Genomic DNA, 22613 nt, shown 5'->3' with positions numbered 1-22613 from the left:
TCCTGACTCAGTCTGGAGAACAAAAGGGGGTTTTCGACGTTTCGGTTTCGCTTCAGCGCTGCGAGGTACTTTAACCCATTAAGACCGGGACCTACAAGCTCGTAGCGCGGCATTGTAGATCTGCAATTTTTTTGGAAAAAAAACGTGAAAATGTGTTTTTAACTCTAGTCTTTGCTTCTGGGGGTCCCCAGGGGAAAAAATGGTAAATAAAGTGTCACAATCATTTTATCCCCTTTATCCATATTTTATACTTTGGCTATTCAAAAATAGCAGATCTACAAGCTCGTTGTAGATCTGCTATTTTTGAAAAATCTTGCAAATGTGTGCAAATCTTTGACTATATACATAATTTTTTAAGTGAACATTTGTAACTCAAATATTTGCTTCTGGGGGTCCCTGGAACACAATATTTTGAGATGGGGGTCCGCGGCCAAATACATATCATTTTGGGGGTCCTTGACATGAAAAGATTTGAGAACCACTGGTTTATTAGATATTATCAAAATTACTATATTAGTGCTTTGCAATTTTAACCTATTATTATTAGAGCCGGTCATCACAGGGAAAGTGCTAATCATCATTGCAAGCCCTCTGCACCACACACTATCAGCAGTCAGATTCTCTCAGAAAGCACTGCAGCTGGCGCTGCCCAATGTCCAACCATGCATTACATGAAGGCCAAACAGAGCATGCAGGGCCTATATAAATGAACGCTAAGCACTGCATGTTGTATATCGTTGCTGTCGGGGAGAAATCAGCTAACTCCATGTTTCTGCTTTTTCATTTTTTTTTCATATATCAGTGCTATTGAACACCCTTTACGTCTGTGTGTTGGACCAATGAAAAGTATTAAAAAGCGCTTCTGACAAAACCAGCTAACTCCATTGGATCCTCAAACTTTCTGCTAAACCAGCTAACTCCACCAAAGGGGGGTGGAGTTAGCTGGTTTTGCTGACTCCAGGCTCCACCCCCTTTTGACCTCCAACCTCATTGTGAGCTTGGAGGTCCATTCAGCTGTTCTTATCAATGATGAACAAAACCTCCTAACTCCACTTTTTGTTTTGTTTTTGTCATTTTCTGAAAAATTAACATTTTGGAGTTAGCTGGTTTCTGCCCAACAGCAGAGATATTTGACTTCCCAATATGATTAGTACTTATTAGTAATTGTGAGAGGCCTAATTACAGCCCAACGTGAGTATAGGGGAAGCTCCAGGAAGATCCCAGAAATTAAACAGGAATGGCACGTAGTCCAGAGCCTGCTCTGTTTCTCTGCCTAAATATGTCGAATCGTGTCAAAGCAAAGACTCCAGCTAGCCGCCATCTGCAGTCGTCACTCAGGTCCAGTTTTTGGCAACCGAATGACAAAAGGAGAGCAGCGAGGTTCCGCATGGACGAGCCCAGCGCCGAATGAATCCTGGCAGGCGACAAAGCAGCAGAGAGACGGAGCCAAAAACACATCAACACCAGTGAAATACGACAGGATGAGAAATACTGGATTGTGGCAGAGGGACTAAACCGGGCCAAGATGGCATGAACACAAATCAACTCCATCTTAACCCATTCAATCCAGGAAGGCATCTACAAATGTCTTCTATCTAGATCATAACAGTTTTCTGAGACAACTTATGTTGCTATATCAATGGTTCTTGAACTTTTTCTTGTCAAGGACCCCCAAAATTATGTATTTGGGATTTTAAGATTTGAGTTATAAATGTTTGCTAAAAGTGAACTTTACTAAGGTAACTAGTTTGTCGCCGTCCGACCTTCCTAGCCCGTGTAATTAAAGAAAAACGGGCGACAATGGTCAAAACTCAATCGACAATCGGCGAAAGTGGCCCTTTTTGAAGATGTTATCTTTGGAATGGAAGGTCCAATGTGCTCAGTTCAAAGCTTGTTGGATGCGTGACTTCAGAATCAGAATCAGTTTTATTGTCACATCACAGGTTTACAAGGTAAAAAAGTGGGTGAAATTCTTTTTTGTACATCGTTCCCATCGCAACGTTAGTTTCCATAGAAAGAAGAGGGGGGGGGGGGGGAGAAGAAGAGGGTGGGGGGCAGGTGGGAAGGAGATCAAAACAAGAGAGCAACAGAAGGCCAGACAAGTTATCTACATATTTACAAATTACCTGAGATAATAAAAAAAAACTAAAAAAACTAAACTAAGGTGCCTGAGCATAGCAGCAATGTATTGTATACTGTGCATGTTATACTTATACTGTGCATGATAGACAATGGACGTTAAGGTGCTTAGAGGAAAAGGAGCACAATAAAAAAGACCCAAAAAAAAGTCAGTGCGTTATACAAGGGATTAAGGTGCAAAAGGTCAGTGCGTGTCCACCTAGAGTGGACTGACCCTAGTATAATCCGCATGTAGCTCCATGAGGGAGTGCAACAAAAAGTCATTTGTACCTGGTGTGGTCCACAGGTGTGTCCGAGGGGGGGCTAAAGTCCAAGTCATTGTCCCTGGTATAATCCACAGGTGTGTTCAGGAAGAGCCAGAAAAGTCTGCGCCGCCTGCTGTCAGGCTGCTGAACTCATCCAGGCTTATGCCCCATTCAGCATTCTGACAGCAGCTGGATTGAAACTACACCAAAATCTGGTGGTGGAACTCTTGATACTGCGGTAGAGCCCCTTGCCCGGTCGCGGTCGTTGTAGGGGGTTGAACAGTCTGTGACTTGGGTGGTGCTTGTCCTTGATGATGCGCTTGGCTTTGACCACGCACCGCTTTTTGTACAGTTCCTGGAGCGCTGGGAGCTCGATTCCCATTATCCGCTCTGCCGATCGCACTACTCGTTGTAGGCTGACCTTTTCTCGGGCAGTGCAGTTCCCGTACCAGGCCGTGACACAGCCTGTTAGGATGCCTTCAACAGAACTGTTGTAGTACAGCCTGAGGATGCGACGTCCTGCTCCGAGCTTCTTCAGGCGGCGGAGCCAGTACAGTCGCTGCTGAGCCTTTTTCCTCACGTGTGTGGAGTGCGTCTCCCATTTGAGGTCCTCCTCGATGTGTACTCCGAGGAACTTGAACTCGCTGACCCTTTCCACTGCAGCACCGTCGATGAGGATGGGCGCATGGTCTCTCCGCGGCCTCCTGAAGTCCACGATCAGTTCTTTGGTCTTGTCGACGTTAAGAGAGAGGTTGTTCTCGCGGCACCAGTGTGCCAGTGATTTGATCTCCTCTCTGTAGTCAGACTCGTCGTTGTTGACGATTCGGCCTATCACTGTCGTGTCGTCCGCGTACTTTATGATGGTGTTGGAGACATGTGTGGCTATGCAGTCATACGTGTACAGGGAGTAGAGGAGAGGGCTCAGCACGCATCCCTGGGGTGCTCCGGTGTTGAGGGTCAGGGGGTCGGATGTGATGCTGCCCATTCTCACCACCTGATGTCGGTTGGACAAGAAGTCCTGTATCCAGTCGCACATGCTTGGGTGTAGCCCTAGGTGTCTGAGCTTTTTGTCAAGTATTGCTGGGACAATGGTGTTGAATGCTGAGCTGTAGTCCACGAACAGCATACGTACATATTTGTCCTTCAGCAGCTTGTTGTCCATGTGCGAGAGGACGGTGTGGAGAGCCATGGCAATAGCGTCGTCGGTGGATCTGTTTTTGCGGTATGCATACTGCCACGGATCCAGCGAGGCAGGTAGCGTGGAGCTGATGTATTCCCTCACCAGTTTCTCGAAACACTTGCTGACGATCGGGGTGAGAGCAACAGGTCTCCAGTCGTTCAGGCATGTCACTTTGGCCTTTTTGGGAATGGGCACAATGGTTGACATTTTGAACCCTGCAGGGACCACAGCCAGGGAGAGGGAGAGGTTAAAGATGTCAGCGAAGACACCCGCCAGCTGGTCTGCACATGTCTTAAGGACCCGGCCTGGAATCCCATCAGGTCCGGCTGCCTTGTGGATGTTGACCCGTGTGAAGGCTGTACGCACTTCTCTCTCCGAGATGGTTAGAGGAGGGGACTTTGAGGACATTGAGCACAAAATGACACCTTTTGTTTTTTTTGGGCCTAAAAGTATGGCAATTGTTTGGTCCGGGCTGAGCCTTGCCATTTTTCAGGCCCGTTGAGAACTCAAATTCAACAAAATGCCTTTTAAATCAATAGTTTTCAAACTTGTTCGTAATTCAACACTTTCACGATTTTTCAAAAATGTTGAAAAACGGCAAATGTACAAGCTTGTATATCTGCTAAGCCTATTTTTTAATAGCCAGTCAATTCTAAAAACGCCTTCTAAATCCTGACTTCAACATTTAAAAATTACAATTTATTTTTTTTGCTATATACTGTACATAGCAAAAGGAACAATAACGGGTTTCCCATCTTGAAAGTAAAGTTACAAATAGGGGTTCCCGCCCAAAATGGGTTAACCCATTCAATTCAGGAACGCATCTACATAATGTCTTCTAAATCCTAACAGTTTTCTGAAAACCGTATATGTTGCTATAATATTAGTGGTTCTCACACTTTTTTCATGTCAAGGACCCCCAAAATTATACGGATTTGGTCGCAGACCCCCCATCTCAAAATATGTTGTTCCAGGGACCCCCAGAAGCAAAGTCAATATATCTAGTTGAAGATTTTTCAAAAATAGCAGATATACAAGCTCATAGTCCGGCACTCTGTGCCGCACTATGAGCTTGTAGATCTGCTATTTTTTGAAAAATCTGATTGAATGGGGTTAATGAGTGAGCCTCGCTGACTGACTTCTGGAACATTCCCCCCCGGGAACAGGAATGCGATAATGTCAACATTAGTATCAGGTATGTCCAGTTACTGTGTCCCAGGCACTGAAGGACATGGTGATGCAAACGGCTTCACAGACATGTGAATGGTATCGAATGTGAACCCTGCCTCTGTCCCGTTGGCCTTGGCGTGTTCCTTACCGTCACCGTCAGCGCTATACAATGACAGGTGTACGCGCCTCTAACACGCGGCCTTGGTTTGTTCCTACCGTCAGCGCTCTACAGTGAGAGGAAAACTCAATTTCCTGGATGCGAGGACCTGTGTGACACCCATGGCAGCAGATTCTGAATAAAGTGGAGCGCTACATCACGTGCACGTGCTTGTGCATACACGTGCACGTGAGCGATCGGCGATTGAAATAACCTCTTTATCTCATTGACTACCATTGACGAGTTATTCAAATTCCATATTTTTAAATAGGTTGTAATACCGTCCCCCACTTTTGGCCAATGAAAGTAAGATTTGTTTTTGCATGACCCACTACCATTCTGCAAAAGTTTCATGAAAAGCAACTGGCCGATTATGCCTGAACCTGCAATAAAAGAACAGCGGAAACCATAATAAATACAACACATATACTGTACAATAGACTGCCTAGGCCTACGCACCTTCGGTGCTCGCTTGGCCCCCGAAACTGTAGCCAACTTATTTGTATGGCGCTTTTCAAAACAATGTTCTGCAAAGTGCTTCGTTCGTGCCGAAGGCAAAATGTTACGGTAGATGACTTTCGGCTGAATGTAATCTCGACGGTTCAGGGCCAGCTATTGTGCGAGTTAAACGTGTGTGTGTGTGTGTGTGTGTGTGTGTGTGTGTGTGTGTGTGTGTGTGTGTGTGTGTGTGTGTGTGTGTGTGTGTGTGTGTGTGTGTGTGTGTGTGTGCATCATCAGCGCCCATACCCTAGGTGGGGTTGCTGAAAGGGCCTACTCTGATAACAATAGTATTGTTACCAAAATGTAATTAAAAGTACCAAAAGTAGAAAGTACTCATCATGCAGAATGTCCCATTTCACAAGTTTTCAAATGTCAAAAAATATTTAGAAAATAGCATATCTACAAGCTCACAATGCGTTAAAGTTCAATATTTGCTGAGATGTAGTGGAGTAGAAGTAAAAGTACTGAATCGGAAATGCTGGAAATGGTCCAGTACAGTAAAAAATACCTACATGTAGTTCAGTATTTGAGTAAATGTACTCAGTTACTTTACACCACTGCAAACGTGTGTGTGCGTGTGCGTGTGTGTGTGTGTGTGTGTGTGTGTGTGTGTTGCACAGTTATTAGATGCACAGGCTGTTACAGTATGCAGGTTGTTTACATTTGACTCCTCCGGGGGGGGGGGGGGGGGGGGGTGTGCCTCGACGTAACGACAGCCTCATTTACACAAGATTTTTCAAAATGTTTAAAAAACTTCACGAAGTGAAGCGCTGCGAGCGTGTACATCTGATATTTTTGTATAGCTGACACAAAAGTCTAATATGACACATATTGCTTTCCCGGTTTTAAAATAACATTAATATTAAATCAAATGTTAGAAAATGTCATGATATTTTTGTATTTATAACTTTGAAAATGTTGTTTTATGAAATACTTTTGAAATATGTTTGAATTAATTTAATTGATGAAAACAAGTTGTGAATTTATTTTTTGTTTGTTTAAACTTTTAAAAAAAAGGGGGAAAAAAGGGAACATTTACTCGCGACCCATACAAATTGGTCCGCGACCCAAACGTGGGTCCCGACCCACAGTTTGGGCAAACTAGTAGACTCAGAGCTCTCGTAGGTCATAAGGTCGAAGCCTCTCTCTTCCTCCAGAGATCAACTAGAAGAGCACAGGTCAAAAGATGGACGGCATAATGATCTGCTCTGAGCCTCCACTGAGAGCCAAACACTGCAGCACCAAGCACAGCCAGACACACGCAGGCAAAGGGCAGAGGAAAGGTATAGGTGAGGTAGGGACCACAGAGACAGTGGTGTGTTCTAGGTTTTTTCGGAGGCTATCAGTGTTGATTTCGACAGCCCATTTTGATTTAGTCATAGTCTTTTGAATAAATAGCCGATAAATAGCCGATCTACAAGCTCACGTGAGCTTGTAGATCTGCTATTTTCAGAGCGCAACACCCAAGCAACCAAACATAAAATTACTTGTCTTAATTCTACTGGATCTCTTTTCCACTCGTCCCGCCTTAACATTTAGTCTAGTTTTTATTTGTTGACGAAATTGTCAATATATTCAGTCACAGTTTTAGTCATCATAGCTTGGTTTTGCATTTAGTTTTCGTCTACGAACATTTTACGTCACAGTTTTAGTCGACAAAATTAACACTGGAGGGTATACCATAATTGTTCCATGCACACGCATGACTTGCGCGCGTAGGCGTCACCGAATGAAATGGTTAGTAGACGGTCTGAGATTTGTTTTCAAATGGGAGGGTATACAATTTACAATTAACAGATTGCGTGCCAATCGCGTAGTTCTACGCGAACCTAAATAATTGTGCAGCGTGGTATTTTTTTAATTTATTTTTTCGCAGTGACACATTTCATTGTAGGCCTCCCTCGCAGTGACACATTTCATTGTAGCACACCGGAAACGGAAATGAATGTCAATCGAAGATTTTCGTTCCCATCCGCCGCCGCTCTAAAGCTTCCGCTAATCCGCCATTATCTCCGGTGTTGTTTTTCTCCGCGCTGAACGCTGTTTAATAGAAACTGCGACTACTGCAAAATGGACGATCGCCGATTGAAAATTTCTTCTCTGGGCCACTCACACTGCTACCCTGTGTGTCTACAAACAGTTGAACGCGCGATCTTAAGGTATTTAGCAAAGTCTGTGGCGAGGTGAAAAAAATAAATAAATAAATAAATCGCTGGCACTGGTGAGTACATTATGATATTAAACTCTGGCATGGAATGTATTAACCCATTCAATCCGGGAACGCAACTGTGTCACTTTTTCTTTCTTTGCCTATTTATTATGTTTGTAGCCGTTTCCATCATCATGTCCTTCAGTGCCTGGGACACAGTAACGGGACATACCTGATGTGTGAGTAATGTTGACATTATCACATTCGGGGGGAATGTTCCAGAAGTCAGTCAGCGAGGATCACTAATTAACCCATTCAATCAGATTTTTTCAACAATAGCAGATCTACAAGCTCATAGCACGGCACCGAGTGTCACACTATGAGCTTGTAGATCTGCTATTTTTGAAAAAGCCCAAGGGTTATAGCAAAACAAAAATCTAAAATGACACAGTACATGTGTTCCCGGATTGAAAGGGTTAAAGGCGGAGGGTAGAGAGGAAGCAGAGCACCTTCAGGCTGGACGACGATGGGGCACCCGCACAGACTGGGGGGCACCCGCTTTCCATCTTGTCTGGCAGACAAAGGAGTCCTAATTAAGCCCCCCACCACCCCACCCTGAGGTGTTGATGGCCTACTTGGCTAAATGAGGATTTTAGACTGAAGCTCGGGGGAAGGACTCCCGATTTATCGCTCCGCTCTGCTGGGTGCCGGGAGTGAGAGCGAGTGGGAGGAGGGGGGGGTGGTGGGGGAGGGGGGGTGTCAATCAAAGCGATGAGCTTCCGAGGCGGCGTTGATGTGTGACTGCACTCACTGCCAGGGTTGCCAGATCTGCTTATTATAATTTCCCTGCATGATTGTATTTGAAAATAGCCGATCTACAAGCTCGACAAATATGATTATTTTGGTGGGGGGGGGGGGGGGGGTCCCCAGTTCAAATATGATTATTTTGGGGGGTCACGGCCTGACAAGATTGAGAACCACTGACGTTTAGGTAGCATCATTATTTTTTAAAAAAAAGAAAAAGAAATGACACAGTCATACAAAATGAGCAGAGAGAGAGAGAGGGAGAGAGAGACAGACGGACAGCCAGACAGACAGAGAGACATACCGAGCCAGAGAGGGAGAGAGAGAGAGAGACAGAGAGACAGAGAGACAGAGAGAGCAGTGAGAGAGATAGAAAGGGGAAATGAAAGATAGCAACAAATCTCTGTGGAAGCTGTGTGTGTGTTGTGATGAAACAAGCTAATCCATTAAGGCTTTAGAACTAACACTGGGCTTCAGAGAGATGGAGCGGCCGGCGTAATCCACACATATCCATCACTCTTATTACACACATCCAACACCAGTATTGATGAGCGCACCTCGCTCAGGGTTGCCAGATCTGCTTATCATAATTTCCCCGCAAGATTTTATTTGAAAATAGCCGATCTACAAGCTCACAATGCGTTGTGAGCTTGTAGATCTGTTATTTTCAAATAGCTGATGTACATGTTAAAGTACTCATGTGGCCCATAGTCGCTTCTTTTGGGCTGGTTTTCCTAGACCTGGTTGCTTGTTTCTCTCACATAATCTGGCAACACTGACCTCGCTATGCCTGGGCTTTGACGGACCGGCTCCATATAGCAGCATCAGCTATTTTCGGCATAGATCATTTTCAGATCATTTTCTTTGGGCTATTCAAAAATAGCAGATATACAAGCTCATTAGATCTGCGATTTATTGAAAAATCTGGAACAAAACTGAGATTTGGTGTCGAGGGAAAAAAAAGGAGAGGACCAAGTACAGTACGCTCTCTCGGTGTCGAGGGGGGGGGGAAGGAGAGGACCAAGTACAGTACTATCTCTCTCTCTTGGTGTCAAGGGAAAAAAAAGGAGGGGACCAAGTACGGTACTCTCTCTCTCTCGGTGTCGAAGGGGGAAAAAAAGGAGGACCAAGTACAGTACTCTCTCTCTCGGTGTCGAGGGGAAAAAAAGGAGGGGACCAGTACATCTCTCTCTCTCTCTCTTTTAGTCAATCCCTATTTTGGTCATGTCATTAAAAAAGGTGAAAAGTGTTGAAAGATTCCCAAATTGGTGAAAATAGCTGATCTACAAGCTCGCACCGCACAACGACGTAGTGTGACGAAGTATAAAACAACGCTCAAGTGGTAAATCGATTAGTTACGCACTTCCCGGTTATATTCTATGAATAGAATAAGTCATGTGATAGAATAATCACTGAGCAGACGGATGTGGAAGCAGCGTCTCCACTCGCCCGTAGAATACCGAGCCTCATTCCCACATTCGATTTCAACAACACACTTCCCACTTAATCTCACAGTGTGTGTGTGTGTGTGTGTGTGTGTGTGTGTGTGTGTGTGTGTGTGTGTGTGTGTGTGTGTGTGTGGTTGTGTGTGGGGGGGTCTCTCCCTTGCTCTCTAACCAGCTATTTTTAGCCCGCCTGTGCAACCGTGTGCATCAGTTAGTGAAGGCACGTTGCTCAGGGGAGACAACAAAGCGTGTGCGTAGGCACACACACAGAGACACACACACACTCACACGCAGAGAGAGACACACACACACACACACACACACACACACACACTCACACGCAGAGAGAGACACACACACACACACACACACACACACACACACACACACACACACACACACACACACACACACACACACAGACTTGTGAGGACATCCACATTTTAGGATGGGAAGTTTATGAATGCCATTTTTAATGATTTGGCCATTTTTTAACCGTAAGCCTCAAGCTGAAAAAGTATTTTCCCGTGCACGACACACGATCATGCAACTAAGTGTAAATCAAGGATAACTCCGATCCTGAAGCCTAACCTCTAAATCATTGGTTCTTAAAGTGGGGTCTGGGGACCCCCAGGGGTCCTTGGGGGGGGGGGATACCAGGGGGTCCCCAACAAAATGTGTTAATATAGCATCACAATAATTGTAACCTTTTACTTTGTCTAGTTCTCATATTCAACTATACTTGTGGGGACATTTGGCCCTCACAAGTAATACAAGGACACACACACGCACACGCACACACACACACACACACACACACACACACACGTCCGCCTCCCGGGGGCGTCGTGGTAAGGATGCGGTCCGCAATGAGAACATTAATAAATAAATGATTATTATTGACAGAGGGCCAGTTAAAAAGAGGGTTATAGGGCGTTTAGTCTCAGGTGAATGAATCGGGGGGCTTCTGCCAACGAAGCCATTCATGTCAAGCCAGCACTGATGTAAACAACACACTAAAATAGACAGGAGGCAACAACAACAAAAATATCCATCTGCTTTTCTTTCTCTGAGGCCAGAGAGAGAGAGAGAGAGAGAGACAGAGAGAGAACATGAAATGCCATGTGTACAGTGCATGCAATTCAAGATACACACCATCTCTATAGGGCTGCGGAACCCCGTCTCAAAAATATTTTGTGCCAGGGACCTCCAGAAGCAAAGATTTGAGTTCATATATATATATATATATATATATATATATATATATATATATATATATATGTATATGTCTGGAGTCAGGGTGGAGGCCTAAATTATACACCGTTAGTACTATGGCGTCACTGCCAAAAAGTGATTTTTTTTTTTTTAAAGCATAGGAACCCAAATCAGCCACTTGGAGAAGTGTTTAGCATCACAAAGAGAGAGAGAGAAAGACAGAGAAAGAGAGAGAGATAGAAAGATTACAAGGCTCATTTAGACCGTGAACGCATCTGTGTCATTTTAAGATTTATTTGGCTATTCAAAAATAGCAGATCTGTTCCCGGCCTTAATGCGTTAAATGACGCATGGGTGACAGCATAATGGTGGTTAAAAGTGGTTACACAGATGCGTTCCCGGTTTTTATGGGTTAAACTTGCACAGTCACTATACAGACAGACAAGCGCCTGCCACATAACTGTTTGACACACGCATTTACCCGCCCAACACATGACACACCATGTTTAGCCTCTCTGGCTGCGCTTTAGTTTCCATGGGAATGGCGCTGGCGTTTCCTTCAGAGTTCATGCTGGAGTGGAAACCAGTGGTGGAAAAAGTACTCAAATGTTAAACTTGAGTAAAAGTGTCACTGCTGCAATGTAGAAGTACGCTGTTACAAGTACGAGTCCGGAATTCAACATTTACTTGAGTAAAAGTACAAAAGTATTGGTATCAAAATGTACTTATAGTACCACAAGTAAAAGTACTTAGTAACATGTTTGAAAATAGCAGATCTACAAGCTCACAACACCAGCTTGTAGATCGGCTATTTTCAAATGACCTATAGGTATACTATAAAATAGGGCTAAAGTGGTTAATGTATGTTTTATAATGTAATAATGTATATCTGCAAAGTAACTAAAGTTTTCAAATAACTGTAGTGGAGTAAAAGTACAATATTTGCCTCTGAGATGCAGTGGAGTAGAAGTAAAAGTATTGAAAATTGGAAATACTCCAGTAAAGAAAAATTACCTCAAAATTGTACTTAAGTGCAGTACTTGAGTAAATCTACTTAGTTACTTTACACCACTGCTGGAAACCAGCCGGAGGTTTATTTTCCAGAAGCTGGATTAATAGTCCGGTGGCAAAAAAAAACACACCCACTCACTGCTGGCTTTTCCACAAGCCCACCTCTCACCACATTCCAAGTGTCACTAAGGTCTGTGTCTTCAAACCGCTGGCCTACTTTCTCCACAGTCCCGGGGAAAACTCGGTCACGCAGAAATAGGGGTCGTTACTTTGTTCATAATATGCAAGATGTTTTTTATGAGCTTTTATGGTATAGCCTCGCCAAGACTTAATGTAGGGTAAGTGATATGTTTTGGTTAAAACAAACAAAAAAATTGTTAAAATGTTAAAGCACTATATTCTGATAGTAATCATTGCTATAGAGTGTTTGTACACTAACAGTGGGTCGGGACCCATGTTTGGGTCGCGGACCAATTTTTATTGATCGCGAGATTTTTTAAAGTAAAAAAAAAAAGTCACAGCTTTTCAATTAAAAAACGATTCCAACATTTTTCTAAAGTATTTCATAAATAAAATAAAACAATCAAATGATTTCCATAAATACATTTAAAAAAACTTTTAAGTAGTAGTGACAACTACACTGATAATAGTAAGTGAAACCCTTCGAAGAAGCCACATGAAATAACTGCATCTGCTAATAAAGCCCCAAGCAGGAAAGAGTGGGAAGAAGGTACAGTACAGGACTTTCTCTTCAGCGCCCACGAGGTCGCTCCGGCTGTATTGTACATCATGCATCCATGTGACAATAAAGACACCTTGAACCTTGAGAAGAGAGGGCATGACAAACCTGGCTTTGTGATAAGTCTAGTGTGCCAACTTCATTCCTTCGCTATAGCTTGGCTGAGGCTCCAGGAAACTGCGATTGTGTCACACCTTTAAACTTTCCTCTTCTACCCCCGGATTTGAACCATTTTTTCCATGTGTAAGTGCTGCTTTTTTTCACCATTGAGCTAATGGGATCAATGCAATCTGGACCTTCAGGTCAATATTCATGTCAGATCCCGTGTCTAGGTGAGACATGACCTTTGACATAATCTAAATGTCTCAATAGAAGGGCAGGGATACTAAATATTATGTTGTTATGTTATGTTATATTGTATTAACATACTCTTACCATACAGATTGGACAAAATTACACGTTATTCATTAAAAACAAGTTACATAGTGCTGCTTTAAGCCTGAGTTATACCTTAGTTATGTGCAGGTGTCGCGCACAACTAAACTAAACCCGATCTGCAAGCTCACAAGTCACAGCACGTTACAGCACATTTTGTGTGAGTTTTTGCCCTGCATACTTGGAATAATTTACAGGGTCTGTTCAAGTATCGTTCCCTTGTTCCCCCTGGGGCATGCCAGGTTTTGCGAGAGAAACAAGCAACCAGGTCTATGAGCTCTTTAAACCTATATACATCGCTTATTGGAAAATAACCGATCTACAAGCTCACAACGCGTTGAAGAAAATGTGAAAATATTTCAATATTTTCTAAACGTTTTAACAACTCAGATCTTTTATGGGATTCCCTGGCATCAAATATTTCAGATGGGGGTCTGCATACAAATACATATCAATGTGGGGGTCCTTGACATGAAAATGTTTGAGAAACCACTGGTTTATACAACATTACACAGCAACCCCAAAATAAGCCACTACACTTAAGAAACAAGCCCAAAAAAACGCAACCAACAACATTTATAAGCAACTTTCTTAACAAAAAAACAAGCCCAATGTCGCTTATAATAAGCAGACATGGCAACACTGGTACTTGTGTGGATGAACTGTCTTCGCTTGTTTATTTAGTAATTAAATGTCCTCTTTCAAGTTGTTGTGTGTTTTTTTTCTCAGCGCCGCTGGAGAAAGAGGCTCTTAACCCTCCGTGCATCTTCAGAGAATTAAATAAAAGGCTGATTAATTATTAATCAATCAGGCATTTATACCCAGAGTCCAAACGCAGAGGGACTCCGTTGTCCCCTAAGGAGTCACACCATCTTAACGTTCCGGTGCGTCCCAGCTGTGTCCTCTCTCTCTCTCCAGTGCATGATGTCACGTGACTGGCCCACTTCCCTGTTGTTGTTTTTTTCAGGCCAAGGACCCCCTAGCTGAGAGAGAGATGAAGCAGGGACCCCCACTATATTGTATACAATTGTGTTTCAGATTAAAACTAGTTTTTTTACTCGTTCTGCTCTTTTTTCCCTCTACACAAAAACTCTTTGCCAAAAATAGCAGATCTACAAGCTCACAACGCCTCGCTGTGAGCTTGTAGATCTGCTATTTTTGGCTAAAGTGCTCCTCAGAAAAGGGATGCTCTGGTTCATGTGGTTCAAGTAAAAAATAAAATCATATCACACAAAGATTTGGCGGCCCCCCCTGTAGTGACTCTGAGGACCCCCCTAGGGGTCCCGGACGGACCCCCCGTTGAAGACCCCTGGTTGACACAATAGTTTATTTGTTTATTTATTTGAGGGAATCACAATCGTTTTGCATGATCGTTTCGATGCTTCGAAAAGAATATTTTAAAAAATGTTCCAAAAATAGTGGAAATAGTAGATCGACAAGCTCACAACGCGTGGCACCGAGTGCCAGAGTTTTGCCGCGTCTTACCAGCATGAGCTATGCGTCAAAGAGTCCCCACGCTCTTTATAGAAACGTTTTATTCCACCGCTTTACTTTACTTATGGCGGGCGGGCCCAGGAGGGGTAATTAATCGCAAAAAAAAAAACATTGCATTTGGCGTAGCGCCAAGGTACATTGGCGCATGAAACCCTCTGAACCCTCTCCAATAATGAGACGGAGCTTCCCGTTTAGGATTCCTCGTCACGTTTGCCAGCGAGCGAGCAACCTTGGCTGCAACGATGGTGGGGTTTCCCCTCAGTGGAGGTGACCTTCTGCAGGCCTGTTAAAGTGACCTTCTGCCTGCCTGGCTGGCTGGCTGGCTGGTTGGCTGACGTCAGAGATATGTATTAACCCATTCAAACCGGGAACGCATCTGTGTAACCACTTTAACCATTAGTTTGTATACTTTGGCTGTTCAAAAATAGCAGATCTACAAGCTCATAGTGCGGCATGAAGTGACGCGCTACAAGCTTGTAGATCTGCTATTTTTCAAGTCTTTGATATATATGTTTTTTTTAGCGAACATTTTTAACTCAGATTTGCTTCTGGGGGTCCCTGGAACAACATTTTTGAGATGAGGGTCTGCGGCCAAATGGAATTGTGGGGGTCCTTGATATGATAAAGATTGAAAACCACTGATCATAGCAACATGAGTTTTTCAGAATTTAGAAGACAATTTGTAGAATCCCCAAAAGCAAAGATTTGAGTTATAAAACCAGTTAACATCAAAAAAATACAAACAAACATTTCATGTTTGTTTGTATTCTTTTGATGTTAACTGGTGCTGCTAGATCCCACGAGAGTGTGTTGCTGGGACAGAGAAAAGGTCGATAGTAAAGTTGATTCTCTCCTGATTTGTCTCTCTGAAAAAAAAAAACATTTTAGTAGTAGGCTATGACAATCTTGGGAAGAACGTGTGTCGTTCACTCTTCCATTGGAAATAATGAATAATAAATAACTCCAACTTGCTTCCGGTCTCCTAAAAAAAAGGCAGGCCACCTACTTCACTAGGCTGACATGACACCGGCATGCAACTACTGTATGTATAAATCACGTTTTACTCTAATTCCAACCCTTAAATCTAACCTAATCAGTGTTTCATGTCAAGGACCCCCAAAATGATGTATTTGTATTTGGCTGCAGACCCCCACTCCATAGCTATGAGCTTGTAGATCTGCTATTTTTTTAATAGCCCCAGTATAAAATATGGTAAAGTGGTTAAATTGATTGTGACGCTATATTAACTAATTTTGCTGGGGACCCCCCAGTACCCCCCCAAGGACCCCTGGGGGTCCCCCGGACCCCATCTTGAGAACCAATGCTCTTAAATGTCTAATCCTAAACCTAGACCCAAGCTGAATCATTTTCTAATTGTAAATGTATCTCTCAAAATCTATTTTCAACCATAAAACAACTACTTTTCTTGCGAGTCCCAGGAAGATTGTGAGGACCAAATGCCCCACAAATAATACAAACAAACAAACAAACAAACACACACACACACACACACACCTTTCCCTTTCATTCTCTCTGCCTCGGGGTAATGCGGGTGGAATCCAGCTCGGCCAAGTGATTCATTCAGCCAAGCCAATCGGAATCTGGCATCAATCACCGCCTCCCCCTTCTATAAACATCTCCTCTATCTCCCTCTCTCTCTCTCTCTCATCACTCTGTCCTTCCTGCTCCTCGGTATGTTAGCGGCTTGTGCGTCCGCTAATCAGAAGCGAGCGTGGCGGGGGGGTAATCTCATTCCAGACCGCTCCTCTCCTCTCACTTTCATTTTCTCGTTACATTTTCTCCAGACGGGAGGAGAGTGTATCTCAGTCTCAATCTAATCACGTCGCCCTTCTCTGCCCTCCTTTATGTCTGCTTGTCAGCTCTCTCTCTCTCTCACTCTGTCTCCTCTGTCTCTCGCTCTCTCTTCCAGCTTACAAATTACAATTTAGGCATTTAGTAGAGTTGTTCCGATACCGATACCCAGTGGTGTTAAGTAACTAAGTGCATTTACTCAAGTGCTGTACTTAAGTACAATTTTGAGGTATTTTTTCCTTTACTGGAGTATTTCTAATTTTCAATACTTTTACTTCTACTCCACTACATCTCAGAGGCAACTATTGTACTTTTACTCCACACCAATTATTTGAAAACTTTAGTTACTTTGCAGATATACATTATTCCATTATAAAACATACATTAACCACTTTAGCCCTATATTATCCGATCTACAAGCTCACAATGCATCGCATCGTGGCACGTTGTGAGCTTGTAGATCTGGGGGTGAGGCATGAAGGGAAACCGTCCGGCAAAAAATCATAAGTGTTAAAAAATGATATTCCAGAGTGTACAAATGGAACCAGAGGGATTTGTACACTCTGGGAGTTAATTTTACTGTGTGGTTTCCCCGGGAGGCTGCAACGTGCAATCGTGTGCGTGTGCGTGCGTGCTAGGGCTGTCAGAACGAATTTCACTATTCGAAAATAATTCGAATGTGAAAAAAATATATAATATTCGAATGCTAAAATTGCCATTCGAATATAGAATTTTTTTTTCTTTTTTTTTTTTTTCCAATGCGAAAACATTGGTAGGTCACTTGTTTATAGTAACAGAGAAAGTTACGTTTTGTATGTGTGCACGTATGTGTTTATTATTGTACTACATTTACATAATTAAATTTACACAATTTACATTAAAAAATAAATTTTATATAATTAATAATAAATTAATAATATTCGAATATTAAGAATAATAAAGCATTGAAATTCGAATGGGATTATAGAGGAGAACTGACAGCCCTAGTGCGTGCGTGCGTGCGTGCGTGCGTGCGTGCGTGCGTGCGTGCGTGCGTGCGTGCGTGTGTGTGTGTGTGTGCCATTCTCCCACCCACAGTCTGACAGTGGGAGGCCACCTCCCCACGGCGGCTGTCTTCTACAGAAAGAGATAATAATGAACATGGAGAGAATAGATGAAAAGAGCGAACAAAAAACGCCTCTCTGTTGTGGAAAGAAGTTCTGTTACAGCGCTACGGGGCCCTGGGACAACAGGGAAGGACACACAAACACACACACAGACACACAGGGTACCCTTTATGTCCTACCTGGGATTCGAACCCGCATGAGAGACAGACTTTCTACCGCTCACCCAAGCGGCAATACCCGCTTATAGCCAGGGGGAGATATTGCACTTATGAGCAATCACCAGCACGTTTTTTCTTTTTACATAAGTCTTCTCTTCTGGGGTCTTCTCTTCAGATGAGGGGTCCGTGGCCAAATACATATTTATTTGGGAGCACAAACACTACACACGTTACAGGGCTGTAGCCTGGGGCGCCAAGCTCGAAGCGCACCAACAACTCTCAAACGGCCCTGATTACAAACAATTTAGGCATTTAGCAGACGCTCTTATCCAGAGCGACTTACAATAGGCAAGGTAAACACATACATAGAATATAGAGAGAGAGAGACAGTGTAGTGCGGTGCAGTGTAGAAAAACTAAAGTAACAAAAACATGATAACGAGTGACCAAGTTATGTCAGCATGGTGGCCATATCTTGGTCACTCTCTAGCCTCAATCGAGGCAGAAGGTGGCAGGAAGGGGTACAGGAAGAGTGAAGTGCTAGGGCAGGGGCCTTCAACAGGGGGTCCAGGACCCCTAGGGGGTCCTCTGAGTTACTACAGGGGGGCCACCAAATCTTTGTGTAAAAAAAAATTACACTAACCACTTGAACCCTAGCATCCATAATCTGAGGGGAACATTAGCTGAAAAATAAATATAAGATCTACAAGCTCACATTAGATCTGCTCTTTTCGGCACAGAGGTTTAGTGTAGAGGGAAAAAAGAGCAAACCAAGTACAGAGCCAAAGGACAAGTTTACTTTGTATTGAGGGTTCTTGTGGTTAAATGTCTGGGAAAAAAAACATTTACACAGCACTGATGATAGTGTTGTCAAACAAGTCTATGAAGCAATCTATGAAATCTATGAAAAAGTTTAGTCTGCAACACGGTTTTATCCAATATGTAGTTGGGGTCCCTGCTTTTTTACTGTTTGTGGCCTTTTGGGCGGAGCAAAAAAAAAACGGCTACAGTATATCCTGTCATGAAGGACTCAGCCAACATCAAAGGGTTTTAGGTGATATGGGAAAATGAGTCATCAAAGGTCCCCTCAGGTGAACGCCACATTCACTCACTGTACAAAGGTTAGGAGAGCGAAAGTGAAAGGTTTTGAGGTTGGAGCAGTGTGTACTCAAATGACTGTGTGTGTGTGTGTGTGTGTGTGTGTGTGTGTGTGTGTGTGTGTGTGTGTGTGTGTGTGTGTGTGTGTGTGTGTGTGTGTGTAGGTGTAGGGTACAATTGCAAAGTGAAGAGAAAAGTACAAAATGACGTGGGAAGTTGGTGAGGAGATGACTTGAGCAAAAAGAAAAAAAGAAGAGGGACACAGCTATTCCTCCTGCTTGCTGTAGTCAACGAATTCCCCACAATACTGTGTGATCTCCCACGGCTGCAACAAAGCAAAAGAGTATACGTGTGGTTCCCTTTAGCCTTGGCAAACATGCCCAGTTCTCTTCAGATCTCGCACAGAGGTCGCCTGCCCCGGGCCTTATCAAACTGAAATGTTTACCATACACACAGCAAAATCCTGATTGTTAATGTAACCCCGAATATAAAAATGGACCCAAATTTGCCAATATTTTAGAAAGGCCTATATGACAGTCATTCCAAACCTGCTGTCATATATATATAGATAGATAGATAGATAGATAGAGAGATAGAGAGATAGAGAGATAGAGAGATAGAGAGATAGAGAGATTGAGAGATAGAGAGAGAGAGATTTTATCCAACAGCAGTGATCTTCCCTCTGTCATATGACATGTAACCTCACTGCTCAACTGGCTTTCAATCCACATTGACCAGCGTTATCAGACCCGCCTACTCCAGAGATCGCCTGCTAATATCCATATCTGTTCGGACAAAGCAATGTTATTATTCCTCCAACATAAATGCCAAATCGAGTTGTAGCGAGTTAGACTCACTAAGACATGGACATCCCCAAACTAAGTACACCAAGAAATACTATGAAGAAACTTTCCAGATTCACAACAAAGCACTGGTGTATTTGAGTAGGTCCTACCACCATGACACCCCTGGTTTCTGAGGGAAATGTTTTTGTTGGGAACTCACTCATATCCGTATCCCCTGATTCTCCATTGACTGGATCAGAAAACCGTGAGTACAGAAAACAAGTTTATCCCAGTCTGACGACAGCTTAGGAGTGATACCCAGTTCAGTGAGATAACTCACAAATAGATTGAGATCAATAGACCCCTTAACAGACGACGTCACACTAGTTGCAAGCGTCATACTGCGCAAGCATCAAACCCACTCTGTCAGGTCTCGCTAGGGCGCGCCTCACTAACCAACACAAGAGGGGGTCGGGGTGTGCTGAAACCAGCGCACCCCGAAACAACAGGTTGAGAATCGATTGCATGAAACAATCACCTGTGCATCCAGTCTCAATGTTGGTAAACAAATAATTGGTCTAGAGCTTGAGAACAGTGCATTTATAAAATGTAAATCCAAGGGTGAATATTATATTTGATCTTGGCGTTCAGGCTCTGCCAATTATACATTACTCCCTCCTCAGCACATTAGCAGACGACCATTTAAGAGCATGATATATAGCAGATATACATCTATAACAAACCCCAAACAGGGGGCAAACAGAACCCTTAGGGAAAGCAAAGCTTACTGGTGGTGCTTGGGTGGTGGTGGGAACAAACAAAGCACATGTCATACAACATCAGTGGCAGCACTGATAGCAAGAGGAAGTACAATGAATCAGGTGAGCTCAAGTAGACCGCCAATTTGGTCAGTTGCTTGACACGTCACACACAGTGCATCGCCCACATAGCGCTGCACAGGCGTATACAGTCAACCTCTCGAGTATATCTTGCCTGAACTCGCAGGTTACGCATCATTTAACCCTTTAAGACCGGGAACGTGTCTGTGTGTCATTTTAAGATTTCTTTGGCTTTACCAAAAATAGCAGATATACAAGCTCATAACGCGGCACTGAGTGTCCCACTATGAGCTTGTATCTGCTATTTTTGAAAGATCTTGAAAATGTGTGCAAATCTTTGAATATATATATGTTTAAAGTGAACATTTGTGTAACTCTGTTACAACTTGTGGGGGTCCCACTGATATTATGGCAACATAAGTTAAAGATTTAAAAATTTAGAAGACATTTGTAGAATCCCCAGAAGCAAATATTTGAGTTACAAATGTTCGCTTTAAAAATATATTTCTATTCAAAAACCCACGATTTTTCCAAAAAAATAGCAGATCTGCAAGCTCATAGCGCGGCACTCGGTGCCGCGCTATGAGCTTGTATATCTGCTATTTTTGAATAGCCCAAAGAAAGCTAAAAATGACAGAGATGCTTTCCCGGTTTGAATGGGTTGAGATTCAACCAGAACAAGCCCATCATGGCAGCAGCATCCACACATCCATTCCAGACACTCACCCCTGGCAGACAGTTTCTTGGTGTTGATGAGTTTGGCAGCGTACTCATGGCTGGTGGAGATCTTCATGCAGCGCCTCACCACTGAGAAGGCACCCCTGTGGGACAAACGGCAACAGTTGGTAAAGATCTGTGCTTGTTGTCATCTGGCTTTGCTAAGACCCTAAATATGATCAGATCAAATGTTTAAAGCTCTACATTCTGATAGTAATTGTTGCTATAGAGTGTTTGTTCAGTAACAGGGGTCTCTCCAACTCTTTAATACAAAATAATTTCAGGTGGTCTTGTCAATTTCATCTAAGAAGTACCAATTTGTCAGCTTCAAATGTATAGTGTTCCAGTTCCAGTGTTGTCTGCTCATTTCAATTTAACTTGTTCATCCTGTGTCCTGTATGAGTTATCTCTCCTGATTGGATAAAATTGGTGTCACAACCTGAAAAAGTATTTTCTGTTTATTAAAGAGCTTGAGGGGCTGGGAGACCCCTGTTACTGAACGCACAGTCTATAACAATGATTACTATTAGAAGATAAGAGTTATTTGACACTTATTTTAACAAAGAAATTATCACTGCACCTTTAATGCTGCCATTGACATTAATGCTTTTCTATAATCTATGACCAACACATTTTTATGCTCTGCTTGGACCTTGGAGTATGATGCCATGAATTTGTAGGACTTAATTAAGTCCTAAGTGAGAATTCATTGTTATTTGTTTACCTTTGGTATTGTTTAAATAGCTTATTGTTGTTTTTTTAATTGTGTTTATTTAGTATTATTGTTCGGGACCAATCTTTGGGTCGCGGATCGATTTTGATGGGTCGCGAATAAATATCTCCTTTTTTCCATTTCTTACATTTAATAAAATATATATTTCAAAAGACCTGAAAAAGTTTTTAAAGTTTCATCAATTAAAATCAACACCAAAATTACCATAGGCCTAAATAAAATTTAAAAAACAAGTTTAAGAAGTAGTGAAAATAGCAGATCTACAAGCTCACAACACGGTGCAAAGTGATACATTCTGACTTGTAGATCTTATCATTTCCTAATGAACAATTTCCAAAACACTGTGGAATGTCAACTATACACTCCCTCATGGTTTGCTCCAGTGGAAAGGGTTGCAAAACAACTCAAATATTCCTGCTCCTCCTCTCTAGTCTAGGCTACACTGCTGCTGACCTTCTGTGTCAATGTTCCACATTAAGTCAAATCAGTGGTGGAAGAAGTACTCAGTATTACTTAAGTAAAAGTAGCAATACCACAATGTAGAAATACTTACTTGAGTACAAAAGTATTGGCATCAAAATATACTTAAAGTACCAAAAGTAAGAGTACTAAAATGTTTGAAAATAGCAGATCTACAAGCTCACAACGCGTAGCGATGCGACACGTTGCGAGCTTGTAGATC

General features: G+C 42.8%; 1 protein-coding gene across 6 annotated transcripts in view; it reads right to left on the bottom strand.

Annotated features, from left to right (window-relative positions):
• Window positions 1-22613, bottom strand: part of camk2d1 (calcium/calmodulin-dependent protein kinase (CaM kinase) II delta 1) — a 151969-nt gene that overhangs the window by 128115 nt on the left and 1241 nt on the right. For all 6 annotated transcript variants that reach the window (XM_080452047.1, XM_080452049.1, XM_080452050.1 and 3 more), the window contains one exon: window positions 21208-21302. In XM_080452047.1, coding sequence (XP_080308173.1) covers window positions 21208-21302 — 95 coding nt within the window. The remainder of the gene's footprint in view (window positions 1-21207; window positions 21303-22613) is intronic.

The sequence above is a fragment of the Gymnoscopelus braueri genome (genome assembly GCF_963280865.1).
Source record: "Gymnoscopelus braueri genome assembly, chromosome: 15".
Classification (NCBI taxonomy): Eukaryota; Metazoa; Chordata; class Actinopteri; order Myctophiformes; family Myctophidae; genus Gymnoscopelus; species Gymnoscopelus braueri.
This window is presented reverse-complemented; position numbering and strand designations above follow the sequence as displayed.